The 20,791-nt window shown below is 40.1% G+C and overlaps 1 protein-coding gene and 1 non-coding gene across 4 annotated transcripts in view; both read right to left on the reverse strand.

The window, feature by feature from the left end:
- The window catches only part of RB1CC1 (RB1 inducible coiled-coil 1), a 74,813-nt gene that overhangs the window by 5,515 nt on the left and 48,507 nt on the right, over positions 1 to 20,791 (reverse strand). Inside the window, exons 16-22 of one of the 3 annotated variants that reach the window (XM_049781905.1) lie at positions 15,633 to 15,798; positions 13,545 to 13,653; positions 13,204 to 13,444; positions 9,544 to 9,598; positions 8,208 to 8,255; positions 3,419 to 3,477; positions 1,370 to 1,497 (exon numbers count right to left, since the gene is read on the reverse strand). In XM_049781905.1, coding sequence (XP_049637862.1) covers positions 1,370 to 1,497; positions 3,419 to 3,477; positions 8,208 to 8,255; positions 9,544 to 9,598; positions 13,204 to 13,444; positions 13,545 to 13,653; positions 15,633 to 15,798 — 806 coding nt within the window. Of the gene's footprint in view, positions 1 to 1,360; positions 1,498 to 3,418; positions 3,478 to 8,207; positions 8,256 to 9,543; positions 9,599 to 13,203; positions 13,445 to 13,544; positions 13,654 to 15,632; positions 15,799 to 20,791 lie in introns of all 3 variants that reach the window. The other 2 variants (XM_049781904.1, XM_049781906.1) reach the window with 2 other exon arrangements.
- LOC126021105 (small nucleolar RNA SNORA51) lies at positions 830 to 961 on the reverse strand. The gene has a single exon (XR_007499717.1). It is a non-coding gene; the product is annotated as a small nucleolar RNA SNORA51 (small nucleolar RNA).

Here is a 20,791-nt window from a genome sequence, read left to right on the forward strand (position 1 = left end):
ATATCTAGCCATAAAAGGACATGATGAAACACCCTAGAAACACCTTAGTGAGCCAGTGGTCGGCAACCTTTTTTTTCAACTGAGCCAAATCTCGCCAAAACCACGATTAAAATTTATTTTGAGAGCCACATTTTTTTTTGGTGGGTTTTTTTGTTTGTTTGTTTGTTTGTTTTGGCAGCGCTCAGGGGTTACTCCTGGCTCTATGTTCAGAAATCGCTCCTGGCAGGCTCAGGGGCTGCACACAGGGCGCGCACTGACAGAGGCTAGGAGAGGAGTCCTGACTCCTGGAGTGGCTCCCAGGCACACAGAAAAGCCAAATTAAAAAAAAAAAAAAAAAAACTATGTTCACCTTTAAACACACTCCCCTTGCCCTGGCCCAAGGCAAGAAAGACACTGCTTTTTGAATAGCAGTGTTTTTAATCCCAGCTTATCAAAGAACGGGATCTTTTTCATAACTGCCTGTCATCCAGTCTGGCAGGAGTATGGGCATAGTCAGCATAAAATAAAAAGGTAGGGGTAAAGAAGCAAAGAGAAGGTTGCAAAGATAACATGAGAATGGAGGAAGGTAGTTTCTAGCCCATTAATAAATAGCTATTAAGGCTATGACTTAAGCAGGGGTCTCAAACTCGAGGCCCGAGGGCCATCTGAGACCCTCCTTACAACATTTTGTGGCCCTGGCCTAGAGGAGTCTTTTTTGTTTTGTTTTGTTTTGTTTTAGTTGTTTGGGTCACACCCCCCAATGTTCAAGGCTTACTACAGACTTTGCCTCCTGCAGCCCCCAGGTAAATTGAGTTTGAGACCCCTGACTTAAAGCAAAACTAATTTTTTTCCATGTCCCCCATTCACAATACAGACCAGGCAAAGGGCCTGGGCTGAGGTGTATAGGGGGTGCAATTACTATACCTCTTCTTCTTATACAGTCAGTGTAAAGAACACAGTCTGTGGTAAGCATTGGGAGGCCTAATTTTCAATCCTTAAACATCATTTGGCAAGATACAATGGAAAGATCCTGAATAATCAGAAGCTAAAATACAGTGTTAAGTCATTTTAAGCCCCTGGACCAAGAGTTAGGGAAAACAAATGAGCATGCAATAGGTTGAAGTAGCTTGTATCTGCGAGGACTATGACATTATAACTCTGTTATAACTACTAGTAACGTCCCAACTTTTAAAATGTTAATGGATCCAGTGAAATCATTTTAATAATATAAGTTTTTATTTAAGAGAACAGCAGATTACACAGTACCCCTCTTACTAACTTAAATTCTAGTAGGTAACAGGAAGAAGCAGCTTTGATATATATATAGTCTCTCGGCTGCAAGCTTATCATTACTTTAATTAAGGAGTTGAGTGACACTTACCACCCTCACCTGGTTTAAGATCCAGGGCAGGCAGAGACTCTGAATGGAGGAAGTACAGGGTCGGACTGACAGTAAATAATACGTAATTGTCATGGCGTTCGTCTAGGATGATGAGCACTAAATCTCCCACCTGAAAACTGAACAGAGAAATGTGATTTTATTGTGGAGTTATTAGCAACCCATTCTGAAAATACAATCTACTTATACTATACCAAGATTCTATATTTCCAAATAATGATACAATATTCAATGTCATACTCATATGCACACCATTTTTCCTCTATTTGGCTCTTCTAGAAGGGCTGGGCACAGCAGCAGATGCCCCCAGGAACTAGCAATCATTAGATCCCAAAGGCTTCTTAAGAATAAAATTGCAGGGCTGGGCTGGAGAGATAGCACAGTGGTAGGGCATTTTCCTTGCATGCAGCCGACCCAGGAAGAACGGTGGTTTGAATCTCGGCATCCTATATGGTCCCCTGAGTCTACCAGGGGTGACTTCTGAGTGCAGAGCCAGGAGTAACCTTTAAGCTCCGCAGGGTGTGACCCCAAAACAAAACAACTGCAGAGAAGGCTCAGTGATCAAAGGCTCTGCCTGGCTAGTGTTTACTCCTGATTCTGTACATCTGCAACAGCTGTGATCCTGGCAGCTCTGCCATCACTGATCCTGGCACTGTGAGCCTTTTTGGGCTGTAGCAGTGAGTTGAAAGTGAGGCCTGTGGTGAGCACTGGCATGAAAAGAAGATGCGTGAAAACCATGGCCAAGAAATACTCTGCAAAACCATGAGCCCACAACAAAGGGTGTGTGACCCAGTCTGTGAGTCACAGTATCACTAATAGAGAATAAGGAAAGGGATTTTTTTCTTTATTATTCCAGACTCCTTTCTTCAAATAAAGACCACACATCAAAATACACTGCTATGAGGCAATAAGGTTAAAAACATTATCAAACAATAATGTTGTAGTGTGTAAGAATATGACATCAATGAAAGTGTGAAAAACAAAAAGAAGTAAATAAAGCAACTTTAGAACTCAATACTGAACTTGAAAAATAACACAGAAAGTTGTATGCACCTGACCTGGGTTTGACCCAGTCCCTGGAGCTCCTTTGGAAAAGATCCCTAAAAGAGGATCAGGAGGAAACTAGGAGTAAAGAGCCAGGAGTAACTACTGAAAATTGCTTGGTGACTCCCAAACTGGGGGGGATGGTCAACCACCCTAAAAATTCTTTAATCTCAAAGCAAAAAGTAAAGAGATGGAATTTAAAAAAGATGGCACTGACCAATAATAAAGTAGTCAAAAGGTTTCAAAACATCTGTGTGAATGATGATAAAAATGGTAATAATGGTTTAATTTTCCTATTGGTCGCTGAATCTTCATGTTTCAGAATTGAAATTCAGAACAAAAATTTATTCTTAATTTTCAAATCTTTCAGGGTTCATGCTTTGGAATACAGTTGTAAGATTTCAAGCATGCCATGCTCCAACACCAGAGCAACCATCAGGATGTCAGTGTCCCTCCACCAGTCACAGGGTCTCTCCCAACCTCCCCCAAATCTTACTTACTGAAACAAAAAGTTTATTCCCTCAGAGAGCACTGTGCTACACGAACATGGATATGAAAGATTTGAGCCATTAAAATGAATTTCAGAGGCCAAAGAGTTAGCTCAAGGGCTGCAGAGCATGCTGGCCAAGATTCACTCCCAGCACCAGAAGGTCCCACCTCCAAGAACCACCTGGTGCGACTGCCCCAGCCTAGCACCTACCCAGAAGTAGCTCATAAGCACTGATTGGGAGAACACTGACCCCACAAAAACAAAGAAAAAAAACCAACCAACCAAACAAACAAAAAAATGCATTTTCATAAACAACTCAAAAGTACTCAGTACAAGTTTTTAGCACACTCAAAACATAAATTAAAGTGGATAGGGCACTTGTACTATGGCTGACCTGGGCTTGAGCTTGATCTCCAGCATCCCAGGTGGTCTCCCAAGCAAGAGACACACAGACACACACACACACACAGACACACACACACACACACACACACACACACACTTACTCTCTAATAGCTATCTTTTCAGAATGCCTTGAAGATACTGAAGACATGCTCTGAGACATCTGGAGACAAAAAAGAAAAATACAAAGTTCATACAATTAAACTGCAACATGAACTTACTATGTGTATTTACTGGAATATTACTACAACACATTCACATCTCTGAATTCCAAACTTATAAAAACCTCTCTCATTTGGATTTTGGGCCACCCCTGCAAGTGCTGAAGATTACTCCTGCACAGAATCCAGTCAGTGAAGTGTGCACCGCAGCCTTGTGAGCCATGTAGCCAGTCTTCATACTTAGCCTTTCCTTTGTTATGTGTGGTGGGAGGGGAAGTGATGAACAAAGAACTGGTACATAACACATTAGTCCAGGTATGCACAGCAATGAGCCCATGTATGCATATATTTATTGTTTTTTGTTTTTAAGTATGATATGTCTCTTCACTCGGGAATTACTCCTGGTGTGCTCGGTGGCGCAGAAGAGAGGTTGGGATGAAGAGGGTGGGGGTAGAATAAATGATACATCAGATGGGATATCGGAGATCAAATGCAGAGTCCCCCAAATAAAAGGCAAACATCACAGACATTATGAACTGATCACCAAGGTAAGTTTAGTTATTTCTGACATCTTAAATTATAAATTATTTTTCTTCGGAGAACTTCTAAGAGTGTGTGTGTGTGTGTGTGTGTGTGTGTGTGTGTGTCCGTCCCTCTTTTAAGACTGTGTGTGTGTCCCTCTGCAGCACAGAGCAGCACATGTTGAGCACACATGTTCAGTGGCAGCAGCCTTGAGGCAAGGAATTCCTTGCAAGGAATAAAATTTACCTTCTGTCCCTTATCACAAGTTTAAAAACCTCACAGCTTGTATAATGTAACTATTTGAGGTCTGCTTTTCACTTGGATTAATGTAACTTCATGCAATAAAATGAAAAAAGCCAGATAAAAAACTAAATAAAATGTTTTGTTCCTATTTTTCTAGTATCTCAAATAATGTAACTTCTATGTCTTTTTGTTGTTCATGCATAGCTCAGGGCTCACTCTCTGCTATATACATCAGGATCCTTACTGGTGGTTGCTTATTGTGCTCAGGAGACCACATGGAATGTCAGGGTACCCACATGCAAAGTAAGCACCTTAACCTCTATATCTCTTTAAACTGTGATTCATTAGCTAACTACTCCAATTCCATTTAAGTGAACCCTTCTTAAAAGAAAAGGGCTTTTGCTTCTAAAATCAGTGTACTGGAATAAGTTTGTGAGGGCCTTTTCTGATATAAAGGGTGTGTGTGTGTGTGTGTGTGTGTGTGTGTGTTAAACTATTCTTTCAGCAATTTGAGGTGTGTTTGTGTGTGTGTGTGTTAAACTATTCTTTCAGCAATTTGAGGTGTGTGTGTGTGTGTGTTAAACTATTCTTTCAGCAATTTGAGGTGTGTTTGTGTGTGTGTGTTAAACTATTCTTTCAGCAATTTGAGGCACTACTAATTCTGGACTTCATGCTGTATGTGATCTGTCCTTATTACGTATATTGAACCTTTACTCTTAAAATGTTAGGAAAAACAATTTTTTTTTTTTTTTTGGTTTTTGGGCCACACCCGGTGACGCTCAGGGGTTACTCCTGGCTATGTGCTCAGAAGTTGCTCCTGGCTTGGGGGACCATATGGGACGCCGGGGGATCGAACCGCGGTCCGTCCAAGGCTAGCGCAGGCAAGGCAGGCACCTTACCTTTAGCGCCACCGCCCGGCCCCGAAAAACAATTTTTTAAGAGTCAGAACTGCTAACAGTTTTCAAAACTTTTGCAAAATCCCAACAACCTCTTAAGAAAAATATAAAAGTTCAACCAGGGATAGTGAAATAACATTTTGAAAGCTGGAAAAGACCCTTCTCCCCAACACCAAGATAATCCTGAAATGTCTCCGTTTAAATGTCCTTTCACTGTTCTAGTATAAAGCATAAAGCTTCATAACAAAACAAAACAATGAACAGATCCAGTGCCACTTTCCTGAGCAAGCATTAAATCACCCAAACTTAATGCACCTATTAAGTTTTAATCCTAATATCCAGTGCAATGGAATTGAAAAGCTAATTTCTCTGCTAGCTAAGCGCTGCTCATTCTTGACAGGCTTCAATCCTGTCTCACAGCAACCCAAGACCCACAGCCCAAGGCCAACTGCACCCACCATCCACAACTGCTGCTTCATTAATGGCCCTGTCTCAGCCCTCAACTCCAGTTCTCTGCAGAGATCAAACTGACCAAACCCCAGGTTTATAAAGGTGCTTGGGCTGAAATCACCAGAAGTGTTTTAGGAGTGAATGTGGGTAAAATGCCCCACCTTTTCTTACTTCTGAAGATCCTGGCAGCCAAAAACATACCCCACAAAAGCTGCTATATACTAACTATGGTGCTTAGAATTCCTGGAGCATGTGGGTGCAATGACAATTCCAAATTTTTAATATTGACATTCTAGTAGGAACACGCCAATTTAGCTGCCAACACGCATTTGAAGCTCCCTAATGTTCAGAAACAAAAGTAACAGAAAGATTGACTAGCAGCAAGAACTTAGTAAATCTTCTGACAACAATGACTTTATTGTGAAATACACTAATTTCACAAATTTTCTTCTTACTGTACTTTTTCTTCTTTTTTGATTTCGTTCCCACTTACCTGGAAACATATGACCAACTATGTGAGACATGGTCTTTAAATAAAGTAATTAATATAATTAAAAATAAACAAAAATAGGGCCGGAGAGATGGCATGGAGGTAAGGCGTTTGCCTTTCATGCAGAAGGTCATTGGTTCGAACCCCGGAGTCCCATATGATCCCCCGTGCCTGCCAGGAGCAATTTCTGAGCATGGAGCCAGGAGTAACCCCTGAGCGCTGCTGGGTGTGACCCAGAAACCACAAAATAAATAAATAAGTAAATACGTAATAAATAAATAAAATAAAACAGGCATTAAAATAAAATTCTAAGAAATTAAAAATTCTAAAAATTAAAAAGTAGCTACAAACGTTTTCGAAGTATTAAATATAATCCTAAGAATGTGAGAAACTGAGGCAGGGCTCGGTGGCTGGGTGCTTGGACAGATGTGGATCTGTGATTCTGAGTGAGTCCAGAAGCTCCGCTCTGTGATGTCGGTGGCATACAGAGTCACATGAAAGCTCCACAACTTGGGCCCGGAGAGGTAGCACAGCGGTGTTTGCCTTGCAAGCAGTCGATCCAGGACCAAAGGTGGTTGGTTCGAATCCCGGTGTCCCATATGGTCCCCCATGCCTGCCAGGAGCTATTTCTGAGCAGACAGCCAGGAATAACCCCTGAGCACCACCGGGTGTGACCCAAAAACCAAAAAAAAAAAGAAAGCTCCACAACTTAAGTATGGTATCCTGGCAAATCTGAATCCAAGCACTGCGGCCAGTCCTCACAACTGAAAAGGGAAAAGTTTAAAAATGAGCATGCTCAAGGGGCTCAAGCCGTAGTACAGCGGCTAGGGCAGGGCACTCGCCTTCCAATCTGCCAAACTGGGGCTGGCCTCTGGCGTCTCATGTGGTTCCCTGAGGCCTGCTGGCAGTAAGTCATTCAGGCACGTAAAGCCAGGAGTAGCCGCTGTGGTCCAAGCCCCAAGAAGAAAAGAATGAACTTTTTGAAAAATAAGTATTTCCTTTTCACATCATATAAGACAGTCTGAAACACTAGCTGGTTCAAGCAACTGGTTGCCTTCATAGGCAAGAGTAAAGCCAAGGTCACTCTGCAAGGTCACTCTGAAGACAAACATGCGTCTAGTTGAAGATGAAGCTGGTGGTGCTGTGGGGTCCCCAGTGAAATTCTGACCAGGACTTACAAGTAGGACGGGACAGCAGAGGACAAGCATGACACACAGACCCTTGGAGCCATTTCAGGGAGACACTGTATTTGTCGCTCTATAAGATGCGCCTGACCATTTATACACATGGGTTTCAGACGGTCTCCTCCCCTGCACCAAGGCTTCAGCTCGGGGTGGCATTCACTCCATAAGACGCAATTGGGGGGTGGGAGGGAGAGCATCTTATGGCCAAAAAAATATGCTAACTCTGTTTAGTGAATATGCATTCACTCCATAAGACGCAATTGGGGGGGGTGGGAGGGAGAGCATCTTATGGCCAAAAAAATATGCTAACTCTGTTTAGTTTAGTGATAGTGGGATACTTATGATGTGCCTCAGCCAATCAGATACGAGAAAGTAGGGTATATGCTCTGTGTATTTAGCGACATCGCTTTAGGCACCTTCAGTTAAAAAAAAAAAGAAAAAAAGACTTAGAGCCAGAAGTTAGGCATTTGTCTTGCACGGGACCGACCTGGCTTCCATTCCTACCATCCCATAGGGTTCCCCCAAAGCACTGGCAGGATTGACCCCTGAGTACAGAGCCAGACTAACCCTTGAGCACCACTGGGTATGGCTAAAAACGAACAAACAAACAACAAAAAAAGAATCTAATTTGAAGCTATAAAACATAATCATGAAACATAAACTCAATGAAAATCAGAAAAGACTGCTTTTAAAAGTGGAATAGTAAGGCATGGAATACATGCTTGGTCAGGCCTATAATCAGAGACAACTACTTCAGCATCCACAACAGGACCCACCTTCATCACTGGTATCTAAGTCATTATGAATGCCCAACATGTCTCAAAACAATCTGAAACAAATGAATCAAATCCTGTATCTATCCTCTAATGAAAGGATTATCATGAAATGGAAGATAAAAATATTTTTAATGTGAAGATGAGTTACACAAGGAGTAAATACAGCCTTACCAGTCTTTGATTTAACCGCTTGTTTTCTTCTTCTTTCAACTGTAAAGTCTGCAGAGAAGAGAGTCTTATAGTTTATCTTTTTACCTATTCAAATCTAAACAATGATTTTCAACACCTTAATCTGAATGTTTGGCTCTCAAATAAAAGGTTGGTGAATAATCGAATAAAACAATCTGTGTTTTTAGAGTGGATATTGTCTTTTAGTAACATTATAATTTAATAATATAAAAAGATAATTAGGATAATTTTAGTTACATTTATCTAAACCAGTGGTCCTCAAACTACAGCCCGCGGGCCACATATTGTATTTCATAGTTTTTGTTTTTACTATAGTCCGACCCTCCAACGGTTTGAAGGACAGTGACTGGCCTCCTATTTAACAAGTTTGAGGACAACTGAACAAGACAATAAAAAAGACTGAGTTGTTACTGAGTACAACTTATCATAACGTAAATTTATAAGATTGCCAATCTACCAAACTCCAGCTCTTTCCTCTGATATAAACTTTATGCATATTTTTCAGATGTAAACTTGATGATTTATGACAAAGAAGCCTAAAAAGTCTACTGCCTCGGGTCAATAGATGTCGGGATGAGGAATGCAGTCCAGCAGCAAAGTTCATGCCTTAATTATGCATAAGATTAAAACACCACAAAAAATTGTTATGAGTGAACTTCTCATAAGCATGAAACAATCATTAAAACCAGATCAGACACCTGCCATCTTCCTGGCAGAAAATCAGTTCATCTTATCTATAGATCCTGGCCTGCACAGCTGCAAGTCTCAAAATTTTATAGTAGTGTAAGTGCAGTCGTAGTGTGAATTCACAGGAATTCGGATGAGAAAGTTACATAGAAGACCACCAAGCTCCGTGAGCCTGCACAGTAACAGAAGGCCCAACAAGCACCAACCACAGCCCAGTAAATCCTTAGACACTGATATTAAGGACACCACAGAAAGGATATGACCATTTAAAATAATTTTGACAGTCATTGATCAAAGTTTTGAGAATTCCATCTGCAATACAACACGAATACAATTGTATTCGTATTGTAACAATATGAATTAAATGTGTATGTGCCTGCAGGGGGCAGGCTAAGGTGGTGGGTAGGAAATGGGAGACTCTAGTGAAGGAAATGTCACATTGGTGGTGAGATTTCTGTTTGAAAATTTAAAGCCTAAAACAACTGTATTTTATGGACAATTTGGTAAATCATGGTGTTATGATTTAAAAAAATTTTAAATAAAATAAAATCCAATCACGACAGAAGTAACAAGTGTTTTTTACGTAGGATTTAAATACACATATATATTTTAAGAAAACAATTTTACTTACTCGTTCTAACAGCATTATTCTCTGTTTTTCTTCAGAGAGCATATGAATATTTTCCCTAAGAGAAAACAAGTTATATTAGTTTAAGTCTTTAAAAATTTTTTTTATTCTTCAGGGTGATTTTAGAAATTTATTATTGTCTTCAAAGTTAAAGCTTTGTACTACAGTACAAAAAGTGTCCAGCCTATGTTTGTCATACCCAGCAGTGCTCAAGGGTTATTCCTAGCAGGCTTGGGGGATCATATGGGATACTGGGGATAGAACCTAGGTCAGCTGCATGAAAGACTAGTGCCTTTCATCACAGTATTGCTCTGACCCCTTTGATAACATTTTAAAAAGCAGCCTGAAGTTCAAGCTCCAATAGAATATAATCCTATATTAGCATATGTCCTGAACCTTCATTAAATCTTTGAAATCAAAACTTTATAAAGAAACTTTCCTGAGAGAGAGAGAGAGGGAGAGAGAGAGAGAGAGAGAGAGAGAGAGAGAGAGAGAGAGAGAGAGAGAATTGTGTGTGTATTTGTCCATTAGACTGAAAAAATTAAAATCTAGAATAAATTTGATACAGGCTTTTATATTTATCTCTTTTAGAGAAGTATAAAAATCAAAATGTAAAGTATTTAAAGTCTACCAAAAAATGATTTGGTATATTTAAACCCCCCTCAAATTAAAGGGGCAGGGAAAATAGCATAGGGATTAAGGCACTTGTCTTACACTTAGTCAACTCTTTTGATCTTAGGTACCACACAGGGTCCCTAGGGTCCCTCAAGCACTGTCAGGAGTGATTCCCTAGCACAACTGAGTATGGGTCCCCCCCCCAAAAAAAACCCAACAAATAGTGTTATTATTTCTGTAAATATATCCTACACAAATAATCACAGCATCACACAACTAACACACTTTCCATAATTTTCCATATGTTTATCTCATTAAAGTTGGAGGCATATCAAATTTTAATTATCTAACAGTGCAACCACCAACAGCCATCACCTTATACAATATATCTGCAAGTACTTGTGAGTGAAAATTTGCACCCTTTACCAACTTCCCCATTTCTCTATCACTGGCAATCACTGCTCTATGAGCTTATCTTTAAAAAAAATTCTGCAAGAGCTGCAGATATCATAGAGATTAAGGTATTTGTGATACATGTTGTCAACACAGGTCTGACTCCCAGCACTTTATTTCTCCCACACTAAGCATAGCAGTATCATAGTGATCCCTGGTCCCAAAATGACAACAATCCTGAATATAAATTAAATCATATAGTTTGTGTCTTTCTCTGGTTTATTTTTTTTTTTTTTTTTTTGGTTTTTGGGCCACACCCGGCATTGCTCAGGGGTTACTCCTGGCTGTCTGCTCAGAAATAGCTCCTGGCAGGCACGGGGGACCATATGGGACACCAGGATTCGAACCAACCACCTTTGGTCCTGGATCGGCTGCTTGCAAGGCAAACACCGCTGTGCTATCTCTCCGGGCGCCTTCTCTGGCTTATTTTATATAGCATAGTGTCCTCCATTTTCATCCATGCTTATTGGAATTACTTCTTTCATCCACTAGCTGAATAGTAATGATCCATTTTGTATACAGTCAATATTTGGAGGATGGGGTTGGCCACCTCCATCTGTGTTCAGACCATTTTGCTGGCCACTAAGCTCACCAATTCTCCTGGAGGTGCCCAGGATGTGTGACATATATGGTCAAATATGGTGCCAGAGACAGAACTGAGGCTGGCGTGTACAATACTTGACCCTTGTGCTATCTCTCAGGCCCAAGAATGTAGTTTGTTTAATGCTGTTTCTCCTTTTGCTATTGTAAAAAATGCTCCAAGAAACACAGGGGTACAGAGAAGTTAGATCAAACTGTAGGGGTGTTTATGTCTGAAATGTATGTATATAAGAAACTTTATTTGGGCCGGAGAGACAGCATGGAGGTAAGGCATTTGCCTTTCATGCAGAAGGTCCATGGTTTGAATCCTGGCATCCCATATGGTCCCCCGAGCCTGCCAGGAGCGATTTCTAAACATGGAGCCAGGAGTAACCCCTGAGCGCTGTCGGGTATGACCCCCCCCAAAAAACAAAAACAAAAACAAAAACAAGAAACTTTGTTTATATGTGTCTAAGTAATCTAGCTCTTAAGCTTTTGACTATAAGGTCGACTTATATATATTTACTTGTGTAGTTAAAAAAAAACACAAAACCGAACAAATACCTTTGCTATGGGGCTGGAATGACAAGTATAGCAGGGAAAGTGCTTGCCTTGCACAAGGCCATATGGGGTACTCGGGATTGAATTCAGGCTGAGTATTTGCAAAGCAAGTTTCTTACCAGCTAACTGATCTCTCAGACTCCCCACAGTATTTTTGATCTTTCAGACTCCCCAAGGTATTTTTTTAAGTTACCAACTATTTTTCCATCTTCATTTTTATATGAATTTGAAAATTCAATATCAACATTTACTTATTCTGTTGAAATTTTAATAGGTATAAGAAACTGAGTAAGTCAGATTGAATGATTATCTCCATAAAATATATTATCCACTTATCCATTCTTTGACATATAAATTTCAGGAATTTTTTATCTTTCATAAAGTTCTAGTTTCTTCTACAAGGGCCTTGTACAATTTTTGTGGTTAAATTATTAACAAACTTTCCTTTTATTGGAAATTTCTATATATATTCAAAAATAGATTTTGCTGAAAAATGACTTTTCAAAATAAAATGTTAAATTATAAATTTAACACTAATATTAAAATATTAAACATTAAAATATAAAACAAAATTTTATCAATTGCCATATTTGTATCGACTAAGATGATCGATGATTCCTTTTCATGTGATCACTGAGTATGTAAATATCATTATATTCCTGAACTAGACCACTGGGTTATTATCATTTAAGTGTGTGATTATATCAGAGATTATTCCTGGCTCTGCACTCAGAATCGCTCTTGGCAGGTTCAGGGGACCACATGGGATATCTGGAATTGAACCTGGGTTTACCACTTGCAAGGCAAATGCCCTACCCGTCATTATGCCTTGCACTTTTTCACTTACGTTTTGTTAGTGCTATGTATGTATGTATATATATGTTATATGTGTGTGTTATGTCACATGTCTTTCTAAGAACCTAGTTAACCAGTTTATAATTTCTTCTTTTCAATCAGGCCCAAAGCAAAAATAAATGCCTTTCACTGTTTGTTTTGGGGCTACACCCAGCAGCACTCAAGGGTTACTCATGGCTCTGTGCTCAGAAATTACTTCTGGCAGACTTGGAGTACCATATATGGATACAAGGGATTGAAGCAGGACAAACACTTTTCCCTAGGTGCTATCACTATGGCTACCGAAAATGCTTTTTACTTTTAAAAATCTTCCTATGCCTTCCTCACCCAATATGCCTTCAACAAAAATAAATGTGTTAACACCCATCCTCCTAGAAATGGATCTCAAAGCCTGGGTCTTCTCTACACATGAAAAGTTCAACACTGTTCATCCTGACAATACATGAAAAGCATGACACAAAAGCTTGGTATAATACAGAAATAGGCCAAAGTGCACACAGACACACAATGAGCAGTATCTCACTGAAGTATCTCCAACAGAACTGCAGCACTGGTGTCAAAGCCAGTATCATGACAGTAGCACTGTAGATATGTACGTACTGCACAGACATCATGCTCGTCTCCATCGCTGAATCGATCCTTCCTTCATCTGCGACCTCCGTGGCTAATCTCTCAGCTTCACAGGGAAGTTCAGGTGCACAAGCTCCACATAGTTCAGGGGCTGTTGCTCCATATGACGGAGGAACCAAACTGCTACTGCGCAGCTTACTGACTTCTTCTTCAAGCTTTTTCTTTTCCTCAAGTAAACGAGCTCGGTCCTCCGACAGCGACTCTATCAAATCTGAAGACCACCCCCAACCATTGAAATAAGAATTATAAAATCTTTCATATTTTTCCAATGTTAAAAAGAATTTAAAACTACATCACAAAATGTCACTGACCTTTATCTCGCTCTTGCTGCTGCATTGTGCTTTTCAATTTATCACTAAGATCATTAATTATGTTTTCTTTTCTCATTTTTTCTCTTGTTAAAACAGTGTTAAAATTGGTCTGGAACAAGAGAATTAAATTACCCACATGCAAATAGCAATGAGGACTAAGAAAAGTGAGCTTCAAAATAAGTTCTGTGTGGTACATTTGTATAAGGAGAAGATAAAACTCATAGATGATGCTTGTTTCTAAATGAATGTGAACTACTAGGGAAAATATATCAAGACTTTTTTTAGTGCCCTATTGATATTCCCAATTCAGTTAACTTAAAAGCAAATGTTATTTCTTCACTTTTGTCCAGAAATAGATTGTTATAGTTAAATATTTAAACTATGATTTTAAAATTTAGAAGAAATAATGTAATTTTAAAATGTAGGAGAAATAATGCACTTTTTAAAAAGGTAGTAATTGCAGCTATATGCTTCATCTTTCCTTTACTAACCTTCCTACTAGCTTTTTGCTAGCTCTTCACTACCACAGTAGCATTTCTCCTCTCTCTCTAAACTTTTTGTTTTTCAGCCACACCTGGTGGCATTTGGGTTACTCCTACCAGGCTCTAGAGACCACATCGGATACTGAGGATTGAACCCAGGTCGGCCGAGTGCCAATACAAATGCTCTACCTGCTGTGCTATCGCTCCACACCAGTCCTTCCTCTTAGAGACTCTCACAATGACTAGCGCACCAGTTTTATTTTTTGTTTGGAGGCCTGCTGGGGAACGAGCACAGAGCTGGCCATGTACATGCTGTACTATCTCTCCAGTGCCACATCTGTTTGATAATAACTGGACTTACTATTTTCACAGGCTTGCTCACATGTCTGACTAACTAATCTGGCAATCCTAACTATAGGTTCCTTAATAAAAGTGATAGACTTCCCAAAAAAAAGTCATTTAGAAGATCTCCTTTAAGACCTTCATGAATCTGTAAGTGACATAAGGACACTTTCTAGTCACTTTGTAAATTTAAGACTTCTACTGTCCTTAGACAAGTGCATATGCCAGTAATGCCTGTGGCTAAGAGAAACATTTGTATAGTAAGTCACTTCTCTATAAAATATACACAATTTACCAATGGCTCGAATAACAGCACACATACACATTTGCTCCTACCCATGCCTACATCCTGAAATCTTTTGAATCATGCAGCAAATGTTTAAACAAAACTTTCTTTAAGCATAAATGCAATTGCGCTGCCATTTCTAATTTTCTATCCAACTGCTTCCTGGTATCCCAGGGGAAGTACTCAACTATATATATAACACAGCATGTTCAACACATACTGAATAACATATAATTTATTAGAAAATTAAAATATTTTTTTTTTTTTTTTGGTTTTTTTTTGGGCCACACCCGGTGACGCTCAGGGGTTACTCCTGGCTATGCGCTCAGAAGTTGCTCCTGGCTTGGGGGACCATATGGGACACCGGGGGATCGAACCGCGGTCCGTCCAAGGCTAGCGCAGGCAAGGCAGGCACCTTACCTCTTGCGCCACCGCCCGGCCCGAAAATTAAAATATTATGTAAAAATATCAACATTTTAATTGTGAAAAACAGTCGTAAAGCTGTTAAAGTTCAGTTAAGCATAGACTATTTTGTCATTTCTAATGCTGGACAGTAACATTTTGGAGGATCTATGTGACAACACTCATTTAAAAATACATTTATCATGAAAATACTTAATAAATATTTATAGCATCATGTAGAAAATGCCTGTGTGAAGATATTTAATAAATGCTAAGATCATGAAAGAAAAGCATATATCAGGGCCGGGCGGTGGCGCTAGACGTAAGGTGCCTGCCTTGCCTGCGCCAGCCTTGGAAGGACCGCGGTTCGATCCCCTGGCGTCCCATATGGTCCCCCAAGCCAGGAGCAACTTCTGAGCGCATAGCCAGGAGTAGCCCCTGAGTGTTACCGGGTGTGCCCCCCCCCAAAAAAAAAGAAAAGAAAAGCATATATCAAATATAAGATACACAGAGGAGAAATATTAAATTTACCTTTAGACCTAGGATAAATACGAAGGATATAAGCATAATGAATACCTGCTGTTCTGCAATCAAAGATGTCCGGACATTTTGCATTTCCTCATTCTTTCTTTTCTCCTGCTCTTCAAGCTGTTCTAAAAACTTAGCCTTTTCTTCCTGAAGCTTTTCTTGTAGTTCAGCTACTAAGCTTGAAGAATCTTCTCCGGCAGACTCAATCGCAGGACTTAAAAATTTAATATGGAATGTTACAATTATCATAATTAGTAGACCATAGAAAGGCTACATAACTTTATTATGCATATATTGTGCCTTAATACATATATTAATTAATATATATATTTTGTTTATTAAAAAAACTGCCTATACAACTATCTTATGCCTAATACTAGGCATATTTCTTAGCATAATATGGGTTGTCAAGTCACGTGAAGCCTATCCCTCCGTATCTATACCAATTAAAGGGGAACAAGAGGAGAAAGTTTAACATAAGATTATATATCCTAATATGAACATGGCAGAATTACCGTATCTGATAAATTCAAGACAACAGGTGTTAGTCAGCAAATTGCAATTTTTTTCAATATAAAATGAGGGGCGGGTTCTGTCTAGATAGCATGGACGTAGGGTGTTTGCCTTGCATGCAGGAGGATGGTGGTTCGAATCCCGGCATACTATCTGGTCCCCAGGGCCTGCCAGGAGCGATTCCTGAACGTAGAGCCAGGAGTGACCCCTGAGTGTGACCCAAAATAACAAAACAAAAAAAGGAGGGGCGATATGGGATGCATGCTGGGAATAGGGGTAGAGGGAAGACAATATTGCCTGATTCAATGTCACTATGTACCTAAAATATTATTGTGAAAGATGTGTAATCCACTCTGGTCAAAATAAAAATTATTAATAAAAAAATCAATATATCTCTAGAACTTAACATTAAATCTCAGCTTGGACACTTTAATAACAATAATTTACCTGGTGACTAAGATACATAAAGAAAATTAAAATTAAAAATACTGAGATTTTAATTTTCCATTTTTTTTTTTTTGATCACACCCGGCAGTGCCCAGGCGTTACTCCTGGCTCTATGCTCAGATATCGCTCCTGGCAGGTTCAGGGGATCCTATGGGATGCCAGGATTCGAGCCACCATTCTTCTACATGGAAGGCAAATGCCTTGCCTCCATGCTATCTCTCCGCACCTTAATTTTCCATTTTTAAATAATTCATAATTAATTAGCTAAAGAGTAGAGAAACTAAAGCTGAACTTTGAAGTTCACAAGCAGCAAATTTACCTATTTCTGAACTTATTATATTCACGTCCATTGCAAATTAACCCCGTAAGAAGTATCTGGCAAAAAGCCAGAAAGAACAGGGTAAGAAACAAACACAGGCTAATAACTGTTTTAACTTCTGATAGAAGTTAACCTTATCTACTTTCAAAATCATAAAGCAAAAATGTTTGTCCTTGGGCTGGAGTGATAATACAGCAAGTAGGATGCTTGCCTGGCACCCTGCACACCTGAGTTAGATCCCTGGCATGCCATATGGTCCCCTGAGGCCAGCAGGGTAATTTCTAAGTGCAGAGCCAGGAATTATACCTGAGTGCCACCAGGTGTAGCCACTCCCCCCCACAAAAATGTTTGTCCTTGAGGTAGGGGAGATAGTTCCTGATACACACACACACACACACACACACACTATATAGAAATATATATATGTATGTATATTCACACATGAATTATGAAATCAAAGACATGAAAATACAGTAAACCATGAAAAAGGTTACTATGTTAGCAAACATTTCTTAACTAAATCAACCTGATTGTTTGGTTTTAAAGTCACACTTGGTGGTGCTCAGGGATCACTCCTTCCTTGCAGGCAGTGCCTGAGAACCATTTGGTGCTGGAGATTCAAACTGGGTCGAATGCATGTAAGGCCTATTTGAAAATCTCTGCATCTCTCTCTCCCCTCTCCCCCCTCCCCACAACTACTGCTTTAAGCATGTTTTACTCAAAAAGTGTCTTGGGAATCAGGATGCACCTTTATGCCAGTGTTCTGAGCTTACTCCTGGTTCTGCGCTTAGAGATCACTTCTGGAGGTGTTCAAGGAATCATCTGTAGTGCTGGGGAACGCTTCTGTGTGTGTGTGTGGGGGGACCGCTTCTGTGTGTGTGTGTGTGTGTGTGTGTGTGTGTGTTCTGGAGGTATTCAAGGAATCATCTGTGGTGCTGGGGACCGCTTTTGTGTGTGTGTGTGTGTGTGTGTGTGTGTTCTGGAGGTCTTCAAGGAATCATCTGTGGTGCTGGGGACTGCTTCTGGGTGTGTGTGTGTGTGGCTGGGGACCGCTTCTGGGTGTGTGTGTGTGTGTGTGTGTGTGTTTGTGTGTGTGTGTGTGTGCAGGCAAACACCTTCACTGCTCTACTCGCCCTTGGGGACTGCTTCTGGGTGTGTGTGTGCGCGTGCGTGTGCGTGCAGCCAAACACCTTCACTGCTCTACTCGCCCTTGACCCCCTATGTATTTGGTTTGGTTTGGAGCCACATCTGAGGTGCTTGGGATCACTCCAGGTGAGTGGGAGACAAACAATGGTGGTGATCATACTGTAATCAACTTCGTGCATACATAGCTGGCATCTTACCTTCTATACAATCTCTGTAGCCCTTGGGTTATGTCATTGCTATAGTTATTATAGCAACTTGAATAATCATAGATAACTGATTTATGATGTTTCAGACATTTTAATACTTGCATACTTCAAACTTATTGATAAAATTGAGTGACTCAGATAGACCATTTGCCCTGAGGGATGACACTCAATGACCAAACGTGAAATTCGCACTTTAAGACATCATTGTTCTATCAAAGCTTAAGACTTAGTTCGCGGGGCGGTGAGGTGGCGCTAGAGGTAAGGTTTCTGCCTTGCAAGCACTAGCCAAGGAAGGACCGCGGTTCGATCCCCCGGCGTCCCATATGGTCCCCCCAAGCCAGGGGCAATTTCTGAGCGCTTAGCCAGGAGTAACCCCTGAGCATCAAACGGGTGTGCCCCCACCCCCCTAAAAAAGACTTAGTTCGCTTTAAGAAAGACCAGTATGGGGAAATCCACGCTATAAAACACAATTGATTTGCAGGCAGAAGGGTCTGCAAGTTGAAAATCACAAGAGATATGGAAACCTGACAGGCCACAAATATTTAAGTATTACTGAAGAATTAAAAAACAAATAGGGACTCAGAATGCCAACAATAAAATGCTCAGGGTATAAATCAGGCCCTGGCATGATTTGTATACTATACCTGATACTATTCCTTGCCTATTGCAAGAGAAGTATTCCTTAAGAAGTATTCCTGCATAGGATATTAATAGGAAAAATAAAAAACCAAGTTCCATATAGGTAACCAAGGGTGAGCATGGTATAGGAGTCTAGTTGAGGAAGGGCAATAAATATTTTTCTTTTTTCTTTTTTCTTTTTTTGGTTTTTGGGCCACACCCGGTGATGCTCAGGGGTTACTCCTGGCTATGCGCTCAGAAGTCGCTCCTGGCTTGGGGGACCATATGGGACACCAGGGGATCGAACCGCGGTCCGTCCAAGGCTAGCGCAGGCAAGGCAAGGCACCTTACCTCTAGCGCCACCGCCCGGCCCCAATAAATATTTTTCATTTTAAGTATGATGCAAAGTGTTTTGTGTGAAGTTTTAGCTCAATAGACTGTGTCTCAGCTGAATCATGAAGCCCTGGGTTCAGTTCCATGTGCACATACATTTGATACAGCAAAACAAATTTTTGGTAAGTATGAAGAGACTGTATACAGCAATGGAGCAAGAGAGCAATACAGCAAGAAGTAAATACATTTGAAGTAAAAAGGATTTCAGCATGACAAAGGGCACGAAGACTTTCAGAGACAATGAAGCAATTCAAAATGTATCTATGTACTGATACAGATGATTAAGCATTTAAAATTTCTACACGTCTCACATCTCAGAATTTCATGGAGAACTCTGGGGAAGTGCTGTCCCTCTATCAGGGTCATGAGAACAAACACACATTAGTCTCTGTAAATGCAAAAATCACCACAAATATGAGAATGAGCACATTTGGATACTTAGAACAAGGTACATGCTGCAAGGTAGAAACCATTGTTAGGAAGAGCAAAGAAAGCAAAGTTTAATATAAGAATGGGCAATATGGAGCTGGAGTAGGAAGAGCATTGCATATGGCTGACCCGGTTTCCATCCCTTGTATCCCCGTCTCTGGAGCATGCCAGGAATAATTTGATTGCAGATCCAGAAGTAACCTGGTGCTGCTGGGCATGACCCAAAATTCCAATACCAATAAAGCCCCCAAATAAAAGGGCAATATAAAAACTGACCCATAATGCCCATTCTGGAGACAGAAACTTGTGTCCCTAATATTCTAATATAAGTACATGCCACATCATATTGTTTGAAAGTCTCCATGGAAAAAATATTCCAGGAGACATCAGTATCATTATTTCATTAGATTCAAGATAGCTCTGATAACAAGGGAAGAGGGATTAACCTTAGTAATAAATCAAGAGAAATGTTCACTAGCACCAAAACAAGGTTTTTCAGTAACCCCAGAATATTTGGCTTTCTTTGCAATTAGGAGCCACGATTTTACTCGGTAGGAGGGAACACATGAAAAAAAAAAAAATCTCACATTTTAGTTTAAAAATACTTTGAGAACTGGGAGATAGTTCAAAGGACCCAAATGCTTTGTTTGAAAACAGGAGCCCAGAATTAACCCCCAGCATCTCATGGTGGCTGGACTATGGTCCAGAGACCGAAAAAAAAAAAAAACAAATTATCAGTAACACAAAACATCAATTAACTTCAACTTAATAGGAAAGATTTACACAATCCTATCTTCGTATATATTAATATCCTAAAATAGTCTTGGATTGAGAACTCAAGGGAACATATTTGTGAAAATTTAGTTTTTTCAGATACAGGAAATGGAACCATCTTCTGTTGAGTAAATAGTGCATAACAGCTAGCAAAGAGTGCCTGTTATGCTCATAATTTCTAGTCTATAGATTTGCACTGTACTGTTCCATTGTTGAAATTTTATCATTTCAACCCAGATGGCAAGTTATCCAAACACTTGTGAGCCACCTGCACATATTCTTCACTTACATTGTTTGTTTGTTTGTTTTTTTGGGTCACACCCGGCTGTGCTCAGAAATCACTCTTCGCAGGCTCGGGTGAC

Source organism: Suncus etruscus, chromosome 10 (genome assembly GCF_024139225.1).
Source record: "Suncus etruscus isolate mSunEtr1 chromosome 10, mSunEtr1.pri.cur, whole genome shotgun sequence".
Taxonomy (NCBI): Eukaryota; Metazoa; Chordata; class Mammalia; order Eulipotyphla; family Soricidae; genus Suncus; species Suncus etruscus.